Below are 20,200 nucleotides of genomic sequence, written 5' to 3'. Positions count from 1 at the left end.
AAATATTTTTATGGGTGTGTGACCTTCTCCCCGAAGGCTTCGTCGATTTTTTCACAGCTAAATGGTGTTGCAGGACGATTTATCTCAACTTCATGCACCTCATGGATGATTTCAGCATCAAGGGAGCCGCCATTTAGTGCTGGTTTTTCCTGTAATTTTTTTTTTTAAAAAGATTTTTTAATATTTTTTTTGAAAATTTTAATTTAAAAAGCATTTTTTTCCAGAATGGTCAGAAAAAAGGTTTGAATTAATAAAAAAATATAAAATTATTATTTTAATGTTTTAAGGTATTTTTTCTTTTATTCTGCATAACCCCTTTGAAAGGATTTTACACACTCCAGTATAGAAATATTCCTCGTTCTAAGGATTAATCAGGACATGGTTTATTATTATGTAGACAAACAAAGAATAAGAAATCCCAAATAAAACTTCTGAGAAAATCAATAATCCCAGAAAAGACGTTAAATATTTGCCCAAAAATTCAAACAATGACGTCACAAGTCTGTTATTTTGTGTTATTCAACGCATGAAGCATTAGCGCAATTCTGGGATGAGATCCCCAATCCTGAGGTCACTTCATCATTACTAAGGAGGAGTGACCATAAATCCGGCAAAAACTCCTAACTTTTGTGTAAGGAATGCATAAAATCTAGTATTGGTCAGGAGGATCAGGAGGATATGGAAGTTCAGTGATGGTATCAAATACCCAGATGAACAGAAATGGCCAGAAAGGCGGTAAAAATCTTTAACATTTATTCCCGGAAGAGCCAAAGATGGCAAATTGCTTATTAAAGGAATTTACGAACCTTCACGAACATGGAGGTGAAAAACTACGAATCTGGAGTTCAAAACTACGAACCTTTTTACGAAAAAGGAGTGAGACCCCATTTTACGAACTGGAGGTTGATTTTCCCATAAAACCAATAATGGGTAAATAACGAACCTTCTACGAACTTTCGACGAACTTTTATTTTCTGTGTATAAATCTTTTCTTTTCTTACAATTTATCAGTTATAAGATTTTTTGTATTCTGAGAAAAATCTTATAATATCGAATCTTGTTTTTGAAGGAAAATTACTTTTTCAGGGTTCTTTAAAGATCTTTTCGGCTGTTTTCTGTAACAACTTATTCTTAATTTTTCTTTCATAAAACGACAATAGAAGGATTTAAAAAACATCAACTGTCAAAATCTTACAATGATTTTTAAGTTGTTAGAAAAGAAAATGAAAGATTTTTATCAGAATCGCCGTCTTATAGATTCAGTTTTTTTTATCATTCAAAAGAACTTTTTATTTAATTTGTCGTGTTCCTTGGAAATTAAGGATTTCTTTGCTTAATGTTTGCCAGCCGGGTAATCATAAACAAAAGGATAATTTTCTACTCGTAGAGAAATAATCGTCAATGATACCCATTGAATCGTTTTATAGTTTGGAATGTTTTAGGATTTTGAAAAAAAAATATATTTAAGATAAAGTAGTGATTTTCCGACGTGGGGCGACAATAATGATTTTTTGGGTTTTTCGTATAAATTCCTTCTCTCTGTGGCCACTGAAGAAGGCTCCGAATGGAACCGAAAGCTCTGGAAAACGTGAGTTTTTTTGGGTGAGAAACCCCCATTTAACCGCATAGAAAAACCCCGAAAATCATTATTGTTTAAGATAAAAATGATAAAAGTTCTTTAATTTAATTTTAAAAAAAAATGAAACAAAAAACAATTTTTCAAAATTTAAAAAGCAACGACAAAAAAGCTTGTAAAGAAGCGAAGGGTTAACTCACCATTTCTTGGATTTCCTTATCGAGATACCCAAAAAGTCGGAAAATATTAATCGAATCAGCTTCCTCGTGCTTCTGCTGAAGCTTCTCCAGTGCCTCAGCATCCGTCATCATTTGCCCATCCATGAGGATAACCGTTGAATGCCTCCTCTTTGGGCCATCAAATAGTTCCTTCAGTGTGTGCTGATTGAGGCTCTTCAGGCTCATTGCCTTTCGTGGAGTCTTCTCACTGCCTTCGCGCCCTATTTCCCTCTCCGATTGACTCGCAATGCCACTCAAGTGAAACTCCGAGTTTGCTTGGTGATCTGGTTGAATGGAATTGGGATGGTATGAGGTGGTTTCGGAGACTTCCTCCGATGGGAGCCCTTCGGCACGACGACGACGCTTCAGGAGGATACTTTTGCATTTTTTCGTGCATCCACCAACCCATTCGGAAACTAGAGCAGCCAGTGCAAGGACGAAGCCCATTCCCAGGAGCAGAAACATCCCTTCGGTGTCTGCGAGAGTGAGGCCACGTTCCTCCACTGCAACTGCTGCCACTTTCCCCGGGATAACCTGTAGGAGTCTCCCAGCAGGGGTGCGTTGCATTGCCCACGACACCTCATTTGAGAGTTTATCAATCAAACCACTTTGTTGCATTCGCAAGATGGCTTCATTGATGGGATCCGTGTAGACGGAATCTTTGGGCATTGCAAAGGCAGAATAGAATAATCCGAAGCAATCATCACTGATGTGCAAAGCTGATCGTTTACCCAGAGTTCTAAAAAAAAATAAATAAAGAAGATTGAGAGGAGAGAGGGCAAGAATTGAGGGATGAAAAACCTACTCATCCGTGTAGTTGGATTGGACAACATATTCCAGCTCCCGTTGAGATCCGAGAAAAGCGTAGGACCAGAAGAAAGCCTTCGTGACATTGTTAATACCCTCAGGGATATCACGAACAAATTCCAGATCTTTTATAAGACGTGCTGTATCCTTGTGCGTGGAATTGGCAAACCAGTACTCCCAGCCACCTTTCTCCAACGTCCCAAAGCGATAGAATCCACTGAGAAGTTGATCAATTGAGTCAACAGTTGCTGGGAAAATGGGCAGAGTGACGAAGGCAATGATGGATCCCGTGTAGCAGGATGTAATGATGATTGTGAAGACCCAATACCATCCAATGAGCATCCTCGTGGAGTCCTTCTTGCTTGTACTCCACGAATACTTACCAATGAATGTGAAGCAATTGGTGAATGTTCCAAAGACGTACCAGAACATATTCTCCACTTCTCCGGCATTCCCATAGAGGTGACTCAGGGTTAGGCGATCGGAGAAGGCAAGCGGGAAGATTGCCACGAGGTATGTGAAGGTGAGGGCAATCCACACGGGATACTGGAAGGGTCCGAGAATTGCACGATATCGTGGCAGAGCTTTGGACATGAGTGTCACGTAGGCGGCACAATCACGTGAATGCCCAACGGTCATCTCAACATCCGCTATTCGTTGGGTCGTCACATACGCCCCCCCAGCTCCAATGTCCGCCGTTCCAAGAGCCACCTCCTGCACAACTCCATCGCCGGAGCTGAGTTTCTGATTGTGTGGCTCCATAATTTCATAAGTGAAGTTCAGCTTGGTCTTGAGGATATTCAGCAGGCGCAGTTCAAGTCCTTCCCATGCAATGTTGACATTACCCACGCCATCGGTGGATTTCTTCTTGAACACAAATGGTGGTTGATGCGCAGCAGCCACGAGGAAGCGATGCCCAGAAAAGCCCTTGAGGAATTTTGGCGGGAAGAGATTCACATGAGGTCGGCTGAGCCTATCATTGATCCACGATGTCAGCACGATGGGCTTATTGGCACCCAAACCGTCTGCATAGAGTTTGTGCGTGTACAAGACAAAGGGGCGCTTTTTGGAGACTTCTGCCGATGAATATGATTCCCCAATAACAAGGAGATTCACAATATCACGCGAAAGGGGTGATGAGAGGAATTCCTGGAGCTTCCATTGTGTTGTCCGGGGGATTACAACGACACGTGCACGGATTTGTGGACCCAAAACCTAGAGGGAATTAAAGCCAAACGAATTAAATTGTGAATATTTTTTATTTTCTTATTTTTCTTGTTTTATCAATCATGCTAGATAAATCAAGCTAATTCAGCAATGAAAAAGGCAGGAAGCAATTTATTTGCAAAGATTTCCTTTGACTAAGGAGGGGTGATTATCTGAATAAAAAAAAACAGATATTCGTGTTTTGTACTAAATATTCGGAATATTTGAAGAATATTAAGTTTATATTCGGAATATTATAGGAAAATTAGGAAAACGCATATCGTTTGTTGGAATAACACAAAAAAAATTCGAGAATGTCGAGAATTAACAAAAAATCTGGGAAAAAGAAGACAGATAATTAGATTAAAAGAACTGTTAATAAAACTTAGAAGGAAATTATTAAAAAGTTTAAAAAATCCAAAAAATCCTGCTTTGTAGTCAAAAACAAGCTCAATAAGCAATAAAGATCCATATAAATTGCACAAAATGGGCCTTATTCAGCGACCAAGAAACCCTTGAAATTCGCTTGAAATCTTGAAATTTCAGTACAAAATTTAAAGATTTCAAGGGTTTCTTGGTCGCTGAATTATGCCCAATGTTTAAGAAAATTCCAAAACTTTGAATAAGAGTCCATAAACAATAAAAATAACCGAATATCTAACAAAACGAACATAAATTCATCTCAAATGTAAATTAAAAAAGCACAAAATGTGTTTCTGAAGCCATAAAATGCATTTAAAAGTGTAAAAATTGCTTTGGAAATGCTCAAAATTGCGCTTAAAACTTGTGGAATTCGTTAGAAAATATTCGATCCATTGGATCCCGTTTTCAATATTAAATATTCCATAACAAAGTGTCCCAATATTCACCAGATAAATGCCTCTTGATTCCTTTCACTTTAATTTTTCTTTTAGTCACTAAAAAAAAAATAAAAACTTCCCACAAAATTCTCACCTTTCGTGTCATCATTGCATCCGCAAGGAAGAGAATATAGCTCCGGCATTTTGAATCTGTGGCTACTTGCAGCAATTCCGGCTTCTCCACTGTGTAGTTTTGAGTAATCCTACCGTGAATGTAGCTCATTGGGAAGGTCTGGAAGAGTTTCTGTAGGATAACGCTGTCTGAATTTTGCACGAATTTATCGTAGAGAATAACTGGGATGCACGAATTGAGGTATTGCGTTGTGATTTTATTGAGAAGAATAATTAAGGATGGGGTTTGATCGAAAGAAGAGGAGGTTGTGTTGAAATTACTATGCCAGACTTCCTCGCGAGTTTTGGGATTACCACGAAAAGTTGGATCAACAAAACGTTTTTGGACACTTTTTTTAATTAAATTGTTGGTGGTGGCATTTTGGAGGTAATCCAGGACACGGGGGCACTCCTCCTCCTCAAGGAGGCTCACAGTTGTGGTGAGGAAAGCACACAGGGTGAGAACAACTGAGATTTTCACGTTCATCTTCACGACTGGGTAGCCTTTTGAGGGATTCTCGTGGCTTTTATAGCCTTCCACATTTATGGCTTGCGAGGATAGCCGCAGTGAGCAATAAATGAAGGGATTAAATATTCAGAAATGTTATGATGGAACACCTGCATGAGGGAAAAGCAGGAAAAGTCACACATTGAGGGGTTTACGATATTGGGTGAGAGTAGAAAGGGAAAAGTTCTAAAATAAGCAGATTATTATCATTATGTATCGATTTTTTGGGAATTTTCCTTTAAATTTGAGAATTTTATTTGTTTTTATGTACATTTTATGGATTTAATTGCATTTTTTTTACTTACTTTTTTGTTATTACTCTTTTTTTTAATAAATACGGAGAATATTTATAAAATATTCCGAATATTTGATACAAAATTCCGAATATTTGTTTATTTTTCATCCAGATAAATCCCCTTGATACAAAAAAATACTTACCTACCAAAAAATCATGAAAAAGCATAAAAAAGTCAAGTTGAAAACATAAATTAATTTCTTCGGTGTTGCTTCATCGCTCAAATCCTCTAACTAAATAAAATCAACTCGAATTACCCAATATAGACGCCATGCAGAAAGAAAAACAAATCCAATTTATTTCTTTTTAAATATAATTTTCTCTTTTATTATTTCTAATACATTTTCATTTCTTTTTTTGTTTTATTACATAAAGCCTATAAAATAATTACATAGAGTGTTTCAGATATTTCTCAATGGACACATCGGAAGGGGAAAATTCCTATTAGGGTAGGTATATAATGTATTTTCCAAATTCCCAAAGTCGAAGCAGAAATATCTCTAAATTTTCTCGACATGTACAAGTTTTTTTTTAATTTAATTTTCAAAGAAAATTTTCATTTTGCGCGGAATTCACATTTTTTTTTTAAATTTTAACATGAAACTTCTAAAGCATTGAAAAACATAGACATACCATAAAGAATAAAGCTCATGGGAAAAGAGAGAGATTTAAAAAGTAATAAAGAAATAAATTTTGAGATAAATAAAAGAAAAGAAAAAGATTTCAAATAAGAAAGAAGAAAGTTCTTAGAGAGAATTTAGAAGAAGAGTGTAGAGGATTAAGAAGGAGGACTTAAAAATTAAGGAGAAGAAGCTTTATTGAATAGATAGAAGAAGTCATAATACGATATTTTGTTCCTTCTCACACTCATCATTTATATCAAATCTTAAACATTTAAATTCGCCATCATTTCTTTGTCGTGGTTTTTTCATTTTATATTAAGTCAAAAAGGTATGCAGCCCATCATTTACCGCGAGACACGTCGGCGCGCACAATCGAAATTAAAATATTCTCCGGAGAATCCACTAAAAGTCGTCAATAAAATTAAGTAAAAAAAATGGCTTCGAATAAATCCTCACATAAATTAAGTGATAAAACAAATCTCATTTGTCGGCAATACGATGTACTGGACACCTTATCAACACTGCTAAAAGTTGAACATTTCTCTTCTTCTTCATTTTTGTGATAATTAAGCATCAATTGATCTCTGAACTTGCGCCAGGAGTATTCTTTCACATTTTTTTTTCTTGGGAGAGACTTCTCCGTGCCTCCCCCAAAAAAAGTAATACATTCATTTTATCACAAAAAACACGCAGCTAAAGGCGCGCAAAGTTGATTTTTTTTCAGAAATTAATTGACTTTTCTTTTGACCATCTTAAAGGGGGTTTTGATTTTCTTTTCATTTGCAGCAATAAATAAATTAATAAGCCAAATTCACAATTTTTTTGTCACACTAATTAATTTTTTCTTGTTTTTTTTCTCATCAGTACTAAAAATAAAATATTGATTAATTCTCATTTTGCTGTTCATAGGGTTTTTTGTTGTTGTTGTGTTGAAATTCATCATCAATAGTCAACGCGCTCAAAATTGGCGCTCTGGAGGAGTTTTGAGCTCACTCCTCAATTTCATTGTCAACGCGAGACGATCGAATTCCAGTCTTGCCGGTCCAGGGGTAGATATCCGGACACGGCTGGCACGTTCGCATGTACCTCACGCCGGATTTATGCCACAGATTGCACACTTTTGGATTGTTGCAGCGTTTAGGACGTCCCTGGAAGGTCGAGAAATTAAGGTTAGTTGTTTTTATTTTTTTAAAATATTTTTTATGGAAAGAAATTGATGATTAAGGGTGAAATTTGTTAGTAAAATCTGTTTTAATTTCTTTAAGCTATGTCTAGAATTTTTTTTAAGGATAGGCTTAAGTCGCTTAAGTTGTTTAGACTAGGCTTAGGTTTCTGGGTCACGTTCAAGTTTTGTAGCGTTCGCTTTTCCATGGATTTTCTTGATTTTTCAAACTGTCGTAAATTTCATAAATTTCATTAAATTTTTCAGTCTCGCAACCTTAATATTGGCCAACTGCTAGAATTGTTTTTTCTGAGGTTTTATGTGGGACAGATTAATGAGATTTGTGACGTCCCCTCCTCATTGGAAATTTATTTTAATATCAGTTGTGTCTTGATTCCCAGAGTATCCGCACGGAATTGGGGAGCCGAGCTCTTGGCCCCAAAATCCCCATAGAATGTCGTTGAGTGATCCGCGCGTGAGTGGACGGAAGAGGCTACTGTCCGGATTGAGCCGGAAGGGGCTGCACCCGAAGTGCGAAGAAGAGAAGTACCATCGCTCTCCCACTGGAAGGGAAAAGATGCTGCCGTCTACGAGGCCCCATGTCGATGGATGTGACCCCACGGGCTCCGTGAGCAAAGGAAAACCCTTTCACTGCCGAGCCAATGGCAGAAGAAGGGCAGAAGTGAGTACCCAAAGATGGAAGAAGCTTCTACACTGCAACATTCGTCGTGGGAGACGAATTCTGCGTGCTGTGCGTCGCGAGACCGACGGTTGTGAAGATGCCCTCCACCGAGATGAGCTTCAGGAGAACACCGAGTGGAGGACATGGATTCCCTTTCGGGGATGGGGAAAGTCCTCAAGCCTGGTGCCGAAGGATGAGCATCAGGAGAACACCAAGTGGAAGACATGGATCCCCTCTCGGGACTGGGGAAAGCAGCATCCAGAGAACACCAAGTGGCTGACATGGATTCCCTCCCGGGAATGGGGAAAGTCCTCAAGCCAGATGCCGATGGATGTCAATGGGACGTGGCGTGCGAGGACACTCGCAGAAGAGACAGGAATCAGCGAAAACCTGTATCAAGTAACTATGTTTCATGTTTAACAATTCTCGTCGAATGACGAGTGGCGCCCAACATAAAAGTCATTTAAAGTAACTTGTAAAATTCTAAATTTCAATCCTTGCTTTTCTTTTTCTTAAATAATTTAAATTAAAGTTGCCTACTTGTGGATAAAAGAAATGGTTTAATTCTTGCCAATTTTAATCATGAAAATTGAAAGTCCCAAATAAAATTCCGTAGTGCAAAAGTAAAAAGAAAATCTTTTCTTTTCCATGAAAAGAGGTTCATTTCAATGGCGCCCAACTATGCGCTCTTAAGTAACTCACCTTTGAGAATTTTTCTTTTTTTTGCCGTTTTTTCTTTTTATTTGAAGAGATATGGTTTTGGTATTGAAAGAGTCTTATGTTTTATCATTTTTTCTGAATTTAGCCGTGTGGGCAGGCTGTTAAAGTTAATTTTCTTTTGAATAGAGAGCCGTTCTGGGGATGAATGAAGGGATATTTGTGGCAATTCCTTTCCCCCAGAACCTCTCAGTTTTTCATGCGATCTCAGGACGAATGAGAGAGTCGAAACGCGTAAATTCGACAGGCTTTCTCCCTGAGATCGACATTATATGCTAAAGTTATTAAAGATTTCTTTTTCAAATTTTATTATAAAAATTTTCATGCAAATTGTGTCGTTTGCTAACATTGTGATTGTCTGTGGAGTTTTGTGATCTCATTTAGTCCCTTTGAAAATTTAAAATTCCTTGAGGGAGAGAGCGGGAAATTTGATTTCCTCGAAATGATGAGGAAAACCCCGGAAATCTTTGACTTTCATTTAACCTTGTGGAGCCATGACATTGCTCCACGGTCAAAGTGTGTTGGCTTATCACATAGCGGTGATCTCTTTTGAGATAATGGTTGAGAGATTAAATTAAACTTTGTCCCCTAAAAATTTTGGGGATTCTTTAGTAGTAATTCTTTTTCAAAAATTTTTTTTGCGAGAATTTTAAAATTTTACCGGTGCATAATTTTAAATCTTTTCTTTTATCTTTAATTATGCACTGTTGGGGAATTGTACTTTCAATTAGTTTTGATTCTTTTTATTTGCGATCAGTCCTCTTGGACTTTGATTGGTTGAATTTGGTTTTGAATTAATTTATTGGAGTATTTCCTCGTTTTGCCATTGAACGCGGGGCATGCGCTGTGGGTTGATCGGGGGCGGGTGCCCTTCGATTTTCTGATCCCCGTATCTTGCTTAGGCAATTGATTAAGCGGGTTGAACAGAATTTGCTGGACCATTTGTGACCCGCTTTTCTCGCGTGCTGCGTCCTGCGGGCAATGATGGAATGAGGGAAGTTATTCTGTTTTTTTTTGAAGTTTTCCAAGTTCAGAATATATTGCTGACACGTGCACCGTGCTAAAGATTCACGGATATTGGAATAAAGCTTTTGAACCCAAGTGCTTTAAATGCAATTAATTTGTCTATTCTTTTTGCAAACAATTTCCCCTTTTCCTTTAAAAAGCAATTATGTGGCAGGACAAATGGCATATGGTTCGGTGGATGGCGACCAAATTGAATTTTCTAGCAAATTTTCCTTTTTTTTTCCCATGTTAATTCCGATTCTAAACGAATTTTGCGGTAGGGAATTTGCTAATCAGAATAGTTGTGATTGAAGTTTTCTGATCACAATTTTCTTGCTGAAAGTTTTCCTTTATTTAATTTTGAATTTAAAATTTATTAATTCTCGCGTTTTCCTGATCCCTGCATCGGGCGTTGAGCATGCGATGCGAGCCGACTCAGGATGGGCGGCCGTTTATTTTCCGGACCTCGTATCTTGCTTAGGCAATTGATTAAGCGGGTTGAACGGAATTTGGCGGATCGCTTGTCGTAAACTCTGTCCTTGCGTTAGCGTTTGACGAACGGTGATGGGTTTATGGAAAATTAGCGCTTTTCATTTGATAAGGATGTTTTTGGAACAGCTTGCATTGCTGCTTGGAATTTAAGGGAGAGAATTGCTTAATCTATTTTAAATTAAACCTACTGAATAGGTAGTACAAACATCCTTGGAAAGCTTTCTTGTTTAAGCGTTAGATTTTCTATCCGGGGATGGAGGTCTCCTCAGTGGTTTTTCGGCGTATGTTTTTCACGAGACCTCTTGTTTTCTTTCCCCGTCGTGAAGTGGCGCCTCCTTCCACGGGATTCCCAGCTTTAGTCTGGTTTATCCAGTTCGGATGTGAGTCCTTCCCTTTTGAAGAGCTCGCCGGAAAAATTTTGGGATTCGTCCCGAAGTTTCGCCGTGGATTCTGGTTTGAGGAGATGTGTAGCTTCTCCCAGATCCATCCGACCCCATTGAGATGTGAGACCGTTGGTGGTTACTTTCCTCGCACCCTCTGTGTGAGGATCTCAAGGAATCTTGATTAGCTTTTGCTTCGATGCCTCTTGTGAGAACAATTAATACTCTAAATGGGTGATTCTCTTTTGATAATTCGTTGGGAACGTCTGGTCGGTTCGAGATCCTCCACTTTCTTTTCTTTTTATTTTTCTCGTTTGAAATTCATCGCCAACCCCAGGGTTTGACTTTGTTGACCCTTGCATTCTCTTTCCTTTCCTAAATATTTCCAATCATCCAATATCACCATTAAACCAGGATCTGAATTTATTCTGAGATTGGTTAATGCCCTTTTGTACAGGTTTTGCAAGGAGAGAAGTTAATTGAAGCATGTTCCGCAGGAACTAGGTTTTAACTGTCTGTACTTCCTCTCTCCATATTTATTCATTTTGTTCAAACCGGAAGGAAGGTATCGAATTGCTAATTGGAAAATTTATTATTGTTGATTCCTCAATAGTTGCAGTATGAGGAGAGATTTTGCATGAGTATCAGCATTCTTGGTGAGAGTCACGTTTTAAAATTTGTTAGAGTCGTATCATGCCTTGTTTGGCAAGAGCTCTTTCGGATGGCATTCGTTGATTCGTAATCGGAGATGTTTGTTCCTCGAATTCTTTCCCCTGCACTTGGCAGAATCCAATTAATTCCATCCTTCCCAATCCTATGAAAGTACATGCACAAGATGCATAGGACCCATCCCACCTAACTAGTAGAGTCAATACTCCTTTTGCATTCTCGTCTAGTCCGCGGAAAAAAAAATAATCACATGAAATAATAGAAAGATTCCTTCCTCTTGTTGCCATGCGACCACCTCCAATGGTAGGGCAGAAAAGTGTCATCTGGACCCATACTTATTCTCGTGGGCTCGTGGATGAATCACAAGAAAGCGAGGACGGCGTACCTCCAAGGTTGTCTCCTTCTTTTCATAGGTGCTCTCTGACGGTGACCTCGAGGCAAGGAATCGTCGAAAATTGAAGAGTGGTGGAGGAGTTGAGCGGCGAAAGAGAAGAGAGAAAGGCAAAACAGGAGTCAGATTGACAAAGAGCCCAATGAAAGGGGTGGTCCTTTACACCAACCTGGGATAACTCTGCATATGAGCCTTTTGCTCGAATGGTGGCGGCGACTGAGTTCACATCCACCCAGTACGCAATCTCACGGATGGAGCCGAGGCCCTGAAAAGCCAAATCTTCATCGAAGGTTCACCCCGTTCGTGCCCATGTCTAAATTCCACCCCATCTACGTTTTTTTGAAAGAGAATGAGGAGAAAGAAAGTAATTTTGGGCCTCCGGGTGGACTGGAGATTGGAGGAATAAAAAATAGGGTAGGGGGGCCGGTGAAATGCCGAGGGGAGGTGAACTCAGTAAAGAGAGAGAGGAGGAGAGAGAGAAGGAGGAGAAGAGAGAAGGAGGAGAAGAGAGAAGGAGAAGACAGAAGGAGGAGAGAGAGAGAAGGAGAAGCGGCGTTGAGGATTCTTTGCCTGGAGACCATCTGATGAGATGCTCCTGTGGGGAGTTGGTGTCGGCTAAGAAGGGACAATGGACGAGTGGACGTGTGTGAAGTCTTAAGGTTCTCGGGAGACTTATGGAGCGAGGAGCCAACGAGAGATGCCAGCAGTGGTTAACGCAGTTAGGATCTTTCGCCCCCCAAATCCGTTGTCCAAGGCTCACGTTATGCAAAGCGCGTGAGTCAATGTCTTACGAGTTTGCGGAAGGATCAGAGAGAGAAGTGGAGATAAATTTAAAGTCCATCTCACCTTTCCCCACACAAACACTTCCGCGTTGCTAATAGCAAATGCTGGTAAAGAGAGAGTGACCATCAGTTTGAAGAGAGCTCCGGAAGCTCTATTAGAATCACACCGCCTTCCGTAAAATCTCAGTTTCCTCAAAGAAAACATTTTTTCTCTCCTTCACTTTTGTGACTCTCGAAATAATAATGGATCTTTAAGCTAATCTAGATCCACAAGTTGAAGGAGATGTTGATCAGTATTTAAAATTTTTTTCATTTCATGGTAATTTTGAGTCTGACGAACCTGAAGAAACTCAATCTGCAGGGTTGGGGAGAAGAAGACTGTGGGTTTTGAAGAAGAAGGGCAATTAGAACAAAGATATCCTTTGTCATTCCTTGATTTCCCTTCCAATTCCTTTCCTTGCCTTTTTCCACCTCGAAACCTTTTCTAAAGGGCGTGACATTCACTCGAGGGTTTGGAGGAGCGGGATACATAATCCCCATAGTTTTCACCTCTTCTAGGTGCGATCAGCTCATATTCCCTTTGGTTTATTATAGTAAATATGGAGGCATAAATTCTTTAATTCACCCAATAAAGTTTCATTAAATAATTACGCCGAACGTGGAAGAAACCGATGCCAGCCCTTCTGTCCTTTGCCAATGTTTAAAAGATTTTAAAAGTAAAATTTCCTTTGCCTACATCACCTTATTAAGAATAAGTAAAAGTTCTTTTCTTTTTTTTTATTTCCTTTTTTTTTTCTTTTGTAACTAAGAGGTGATGTAGCGTTCGCTTTTCCATGGATTTTCTTGATTTTTCAAACTGTCGTAAATTTCATAAATTTCATTAAATTTTTCAGTCTCGCAACCTTAATATTGGCCAACTGCTAGAATTGTTTTTTCTGAGGTTTTATGTGGGACAGATTAATGAGATTTGTGACGTCCCCTCCTCATTGGAAATTTATTTTAATATCAGTTGTGTCTTGATTCCCAGAGTATCCGCACGGAATTGGGGAGCCGAGCTCTTGGCCCCAAAATCCCCATAGAATGTCGTTGAGTGATCCGCGCGTGAGTGGACGGAAGAGGCTACTGTCCGGATTGAGCCGGAAGGGGCTGCACCCGAAGTGCGAAGAAGAGAAGTACCATCGCTCTCCCACTGGAAGGGAAAAGATGCTGCCGTCTACGAGGCCCCATGTCGATGGATGTGACCCCACGGGCTCCGTGAGCAAAGGAAAACCCTTTCACTGCCGAGCCAATGGCAGAAGAAGGGCAGAAGTGAGTACCCAAAGATGGAAGAAGCTTCTACACTGCAACATTCGTCGTGGGAGACGAATTCTGCGTGCTGTGCGTCGCGAGACCGACGGTTGTGAAGATGCCCTCCACCGAGATGAGCTTCAGGAGAACACCGAGTGGAGGACATGGATTCCCTTTCGGGGATGGGGAAAGTCCTCAAGCCTGGTGCCGAAGGATGAGCATCAGGAGAACACCAAGTGGAAGACATGGATCCCCTCTCGGGACTGGGGAAAGCAGCATCCAGAGAACACCAAGTGGCTGACATGGATTCCCTCCCGGGAATGGGGAAAGTCCTCAAGCCAGATGCCGATGGATGTCAATGGGACGTGGCGTGCGAGGACACTCGCAGAAGAGACAGGAATCAGCGAAAACCTGTATCAAGTAACTATGTTTCATGTTTAACAATTCTCGTCGAATGACGAGTGGCGCCCAACATAAAAGTCATTTAAAGTAACTTGTAAAATTCTAAATTTCAATCCTTGCTTTTCTTTTTCTTAAATAATTTAAATTAAAGTTGCCTACTTGTGGATAAAAGAAATGGTTTAATTCTTGCCAATTTTAATCATGAAAATTGAAAGTCCCAAATAAAATTCCGTAGTGCAAAAGTAAAAAGAAAATCTTTTCTTTTCCATGAAAAGAGGTTCATTTCAGTTTCTTTAAGAATAGGTTTAAGTTTTCTTAAGCCAGGTCTTAGTTTATTAGGCTAAGCTTAGTTTTTTAGGCTAAGCTTAGTTTTTTAGGCTAAGCTTAGTTTTTTAGGCTAGGTTTAAGTTTCTGGGCCAAACTTAGATTTTTCAGGCTAGGCCTGAAACATTTTAAAGCTACGCTTAAGCTTTAGAGTCTAGGCTGAAATTTTCTTAAGCCAGGACTTAGTTTTTCAGTCTAAGCCTAGATTTCTGGGCAAAGCTAAATAGTTTTAGGCTAGACCTTATTAGTTTGTTAAGCTTGGTTTGAGTTCCTTTTTAAGGCTACGCTTAAGGTTTTAGTGTGGGCTAAACTTGTCATGAGCCATTCCTCAGTTTTATAGACTAAAGCCTAGCTTTTTGAGTTTAGGACTAAATTTTTAATATCAGGCTTTTAAGGTTTTAAGTTTAGGTCAGGCTGAATCATGGCTGAATGCATTTTGAGATGTTTTTTATGAATTTCGATGCGTAAAGCTTTTGGCATAGAAATTCGCAAAGTTATTAAAAAAAATGCATTCAGCCCTCATTCAGCCCTCATTCAGCCCGATCAAATTTTAAAACCTTAAAAGCTTAAACTTTAAAAATTCAATCCTGGCTTGAAAAAATGAAAATTTGTTATACAATTTTGGCATGACTAGTAAATCGATTAAGCTGGTCTTAATAGTGATATTTTACCCTAAGATTGAGGAAAAAATCAAACTTCATAAAAATTTCCAGCGACTTTCTGACAAATTGTAAATATTCAAGAAAGCTTTTAAGATAATGAAAACTTTCCTTTTTAGAAAAACGTTAAGTATAAAAACAATTGAAGATATTAGTAGAGTCGAAACGTCGCTGGAAAGTATAAATGTTTAAAAAATATCAAAAAAATATGCTACTCACTGCATAATTGCACTGGAAGGGCTGGAAGGAGTTGAGTCGTGAAATGGGTGTGGGATCTCGTACCCACTGGAGCGCTTGCCAGTTGGTGACGATCCACACATCCTTCATGGCATTAATGGCATCGAGGAAGGCAATGAAGCCCTCTTTGTGATGCGGTTGCGTGAACCACGCTGCGTGGTAGTACAGCCCAAAGGGTGCCCTATTGGTTGTGTAGTGACGCTCAAAGTTCTTCATTAGCATCTTCACGACACCTTCGGCTTCGGGTGGATTGGAGCAGGCATCACCCATTGAGCACCGGCCCCCATTGAGATCCTGCCACATTACCATTGGCACCTCCCACACACCTGGGTAGCTCTTTGTGGGGCACGGTGGGATCATGCAGTCGTGGAAGATTTTGTAGTCGAGCGTATAGGGCCAACTTGGGGGACGATTCTCGTACACGGGCATCGAGGAATCATAGGTGAAGTTGGAGTCGTAGAGCATTTTGAACATTTTATTGCCACCAATTGACAGGAAGGGTGCACGCATACCACGGACATCTTCCAATTTTACACCTCCGTACGCTGATAGGATCTCTCGCTGTCCGGCTACCTCTCGCGTCCATTTCTTCTGGCTGAACTGCTCTCCAAAGCTGTGCCTGTTATTCGGTTATTTTTTTTTTTGAAAAAAAAAAGAAAAAATGTTAAGATTTCTGCAAAATCTTCAATCTTGCGGTGCATTGAAGGTATATTTCAGTGTCTCATGAAAGTGTTATAAAATGTAGCCAATTTCTTTTTGGGAAGCCATCAGACATTCTGATGGCTCCCACGTGAAAAAAATGAAAGATTTTGAAGCTTTTGTGTTAAGAATAGTAGTGTTAAGAAAAGAATTTGTGGATTTTGGTGCTGTTGTGCAGTCTCCAGTGTTGCTGTGTGAATATCCTCCTTTCTCTGTGTCTCTTCGGCGGTGTTTTCTTGTGTGCAAACTTACGAGATTGTATGCGATGCCATTTCATGTCCATCAGCATAGAGATTCTGCACTTGGCTGTAGTCCGTCCATTCGTGCGATACGTAGAAGGTGGCTGTAATTGGGCATCCATTGGGGTTGACGCGTCCCTTTTCGAACAGATCAATGTAGAGTTGCTTGTTGAGGTCATTCACAGAGTCGTCGAATGTAAGCAACACAATCTGTGGCACATGTTCCACTGGCATATCACCTACGGACAAAAGTGGGTGGATAGGAAGCAAAAAAAGGTTTGAGGAAAATGAAAAAATAACAAGAGTTCCACACGCAAAAAAATGAGGAAAATGGGATTTCCTCCACATATGTTTTTCCCTCCAAAATTGTATGTAGTGTGTTAGTGTAGTATAATGGTATTTTCCCCCAAAGAAGTAATAATGATGGAGACATGAGAGGGGCGAAGCAGGAAAAGAGAGACACTCCTTCAGAGAGACAGAGAGATGTGTTTCCTGACGACACTTACGATACAGTGTGGGAGGCAATTTCATGACCATCCGCATATAAATTCTGTACTTGGACATAATCTGTCCACTCGTGCGATACATAAAAGGTCCCCGAGATTGGGCACCCATTCGGGTTAACCCGCCCCCGTTCGAATAGCTCAGCATACGTGCCCCGATTGAGATCATTCACGGCGTCATCGAATGTTATGAGAACAATTTGTGGTGTCTCCTCCACGGCTAGATCTCCTGCCATGACAAATTCATTTTATGCAAAAAAAAGAAGTTATGCCCATCCCACATCATGAGGTCTTCTCTCCCCACAATCTCAGCTCCATTGAGATGTTTTTGAGTGTATTTTTGCGTGTAAATTGTTTTACATTTATTCGTTTTTCTTGTGGCAAATAAATCCCATTTGTGATTGAGCAAGAATTCTTTTAATATAATTAACTTTTTTACAGGTTTTTCTTGACTTTTTTCTCGTATTTTGCTTTGTTTTCATAAATCTATTTAAGGAGATTTTTTTTATATGTTTAAGATGTCATTCGGATACGACGTTTCGAAGGCTTTTATTCCTTCTTCATCAGGTCTATAAAGTTTTTTTTTATAAATACGCTAAAAAATGATTAAAATGAATGATTTATAAGAGTCAAGGTTTATGAAGGTTTAAATTACTAAACTTTTTCTTTGAATGAACAGCTTCTGTCAATTCTAACGTTTACCATTTTTTCTTACGTTTGGCACTACGGTACGTTAGATTAAGTGGAGTGCGGTCCGGAGGCAAACATCCTTTGTGCTCTACAGCTCTATGGAATTTTCGTGCAGAGCGTTTTACATTTATTTTCTAACGTCTGATGTTTCTTTTCTAACGTTTGACTTGTTTTTTTTTTAAATAAAGTTTGACATTTTTTTTTACCGCTTGACGTTTATTCAAACATTTAACGTCTATTTTCAAAAAAAAAAAATCGACGTTTCTTTTGCAACGTTTTGATATTTATTTTCTAACGTTTGACGTTTACTTCTTTAAGCGAGGTGATCGTTTGAACATCAAACAAAAATGAATAGTCTCCTTTAAAGAATTTTTTCAAACCTACAAATAGGATTTCTTTTCCAATAAAATATTCCTATTATCCTGTAATTCAAGAAAAGGATGAGAAATCCTCTCGCAGGGGCTTTCGAGCTTACCTGGAATATCCTTTCCACCGCAGAAGCAATCAGGCAGGAGACAAACATCCTTGCGGCACTTGGCGGCCGTCTTGTCGGGTGTTGGTTGTGGATAAACTGGATCAGGACGCCATGGTGGGAATCTGTAGATATCAATGTACTCCTGTGCCTTTGAGACAATTGTCTGGGAAGGTTTAAGCGTTGGCCTGGCGCGACTGCAAGGCAAAGAAAAAATTCTTTCCTAAGTAATTTGTCTTCTTTCTATTATTTTAATGGATTTTTATGGTTTTTTTTTGGGGACGTTCTTACGGTGGATGCGTGCCGCGATTGGACGTTACAGTTGAATGTTGGTTTTCGCTGTTTGTTGAATAGTGCGAACTTCCTCGATTCCTTGTATTGGTATTGGTTCTACGGGAAATAAAATTGTGCTTTAGTGGAAACCTAAAGAAGAGAAGCTTGATTGTTTGTTTGGGTGTTTTGTTCTTCATAAAAGCATAATGTTTGTGTGTTTGTGTGTGTCTCCATTCCAACGAAAAAAAAATAATAATTTGATAAAGAACACATAAAATTATTAAATAAAAGCCACACAAAAAGTCATCACAAGAGGTGAAGAAAAGCGAAAGCTCTCTAATGCCACTATATGTGTGTAACAGGTGAACACAATGTTTCATGTCTTAACCCCTTTTAAGCTATTTACACAATATATATATATTTTTTTACAATCATCTACGGGTATATACGTGTTACATGGCGTGCATTGGTGCAGATTAAATACATATTACAGCTCTAAATTGATTATATTACATACATAGAGTTTTTTTTAGGTTTTTTTTTATTAATTTTTAATCACAACATTTACAATTTCTACGGTGTGGCGTGAATTCTTAAGTGAGGGTTTTTGGGATGAGAGGGATGGATTTTCAGTTTATAGGATATACGGAAGTGGATAGAAGGAGTCTTCCGGTAGGATCATCTTCTGCATTTGAGAAAGACAAAGAGAATCCAAGGATGATGACTTGCGATGGGATCATTTTGCTTCTTTTTTTTTCATTTTTTTTTTTTTGCTAAAATGGTATTCATCTTAAAAAAAAATGATTATCTCGCGATTGGATTAGCAACAGATAAGGTACAAAAAAAATGGTTGGTATACAAAACATTCAATGGAATGTGCTTCTCTTAGAAACAACAACGAAAAAAAATATCAGAAAAATGGTGAACACAGAGATGTGTGAATTAAACCAGCAACGCGCACAATGATTGATTGCTCCAAATGGCGAAATACTCCTTCGCAGCTTTTATGGGAATTTTCCCATGGAAAAAAAATGTCTTCATCTTTCTCTTTGTGAACCTCTCAGTGTGGTTTTTGTGTTGTTTTTCATGAGGAATTCTCTATTTATAGAAGTGCTCCAAGTGGGGTTTTATCAGCTTCTTTTTTTTGAAAATCCAAATTTATTTTTGGACACATTTGTTAATGGAATTAATAAATTGAATTAATATAAAGGTGATGGTGCAGTTCATCAAATTAAATTTCACTAATATGGCATTTCTTCGGGAGGGACTTTCAGCGGTGTTTTTTTTTTACTTGAAATTTAAAAGTTGGATTTTAAGGGTTGTTTGGCCATTCGTTTTAGCAGAATATTGAGCAAAAAATTGCTTCAAAATTGAATATTTCTCTTGGCCATGCTTAGCAGAGTGAAAGAATGGTTGTAGCTGCTACGTCAGAGGAGGGAAATTTGAAAAAAGGTTGAGTGAATATTCATCAAGATTAGAATTTAAATTTTCTGAAAATTTCGATTAGATTAGCTGTGAAAGAATCACAGATTAAAGAAAATATTTTTATTAAAAAATCAAATATTTTCGAGTTTTGTTATGGAACACAAGAAACCAGAAAATCATTTCACTGAACTCGGAAAAATCGGAAAACAGTTCAACGGAATACGTAAGACTTCGAAATTGTTTTTCAGAGCATAAAGAATCGAAAAATAGTTCTACGAAATCCAAAAACCTGGAAAATTGTTTCTCAGAACTTGAGAAATAAGGAAAAAGTTCAATGGAACACAAGAAACTGGGATAAATCGAATTTATTTCCGGGAAGTGAAAGAAAATTCGTTTCTCTTTCAAAAAAGTTCTTGAATTCAATGAAAAACTATTTTTAATCTTTTATAATGATTTATACGGAAAATATGAGAAGAATATCAGTAATTTTGGACCAGCCGGGTAAA

The 20,200-nt window shown here is 38.7% G+C and overlaps 3 protein-coding genes across 6 annotated transcripts in view; 1 reads left to right on the top strand and 2 right to left on the bottom strand.

The window, feature by feature from the left end:
* LOC129788711 (mucin-5AC) overlaps positions 1–20,200 on the bottom strand; it is a 1,053,002-nt gene that overhangs the window by 971,416 nt on the left and 61,386 nt on the right. For 3 of the 4 annotated variants that reach the window (XM_055824967.1, XM_055824965.1, XM_055824966.1), the window contains 5 exons: positions 18,288–18,386; positions 18,000–18,193; positions 16,345–16,570; positions 15,376–16,012; positions 5,877–7,352 (listed from right to left, as the gene is read on the bottom strand). In XM_055824967.1, the coding sequence (XP_055680942.1) occupies positions 7,194–7,352; positions 15,376–16,012; positions 16,345–16,570; positions 18,000–18,193; positions 18,288–18,386 (1,315 nt within the window). In that variant the 3' untranslated portion in view covers positions 5,877–7,193. Of the gene's footprint in view, positions 1–5,876; positions 7,353–15,375; positions 16,013–16,344; positions 16,571–17,999; positions 18,194–18,287; positions 18,387–20,200 lie in introns of those variants that run through there. The other variant, XR_008750383.1, reaches the window with a different exon arrangement.
* On the bottom strand, positions 9–5,265 carry LOC129788364 (ionotropic receptor 21a). The gene is made up of 4 exons (XM_055824339.1): positions 4,762–5,265; positions 2,600–3,816; positions 1,777–2,533; positions 9–149 (listed from the first exon to the last, which is right to left on the bottom strand). The coding sequence occupies exons 1-4, from the start codon at positions 5,263–5,265 to the stop codon at positions 9–11; spliced, it is 2,619 nt and encodes an 872-aa protein (XP_055680314.1).
* LOC129788772 (uncharacterized) lies at positions 7,646–14,427 on the top strand. The gene is made up of 2 exons (XM_055825106.1): positions 7,646–8,447; positions 13,512–14,427. Exons 1-2 carry the CDS (start codon positions 8,273–8,275, stop codon positions 14,210–14,212), a joined length of 876 nt encoding a protein of 291 aa, XP_055681081.1. The 5' UTR covers positions 7,646–8,272; the 3' UTR covers positions 14,213–14,427.

This window comes from Lutzomyia longipalpis, chromosome 2 (genome assembly GCF_024334085.1).
Source record: "Lutzomyia longipalpis isolate SR_M1_2022 chromosome 2, ASM2433408v1".
NCBI lineage: Eukaryota > Metazoa > Arthropoda > Insecta > Diptera > Psychodidae > Lutzomyia > Lutzomyia longipalpis.
Note: the sequence above shows the minus strand (reverse complement) of the source record. Positions and strands in the feature narration are given on the sequence as shown.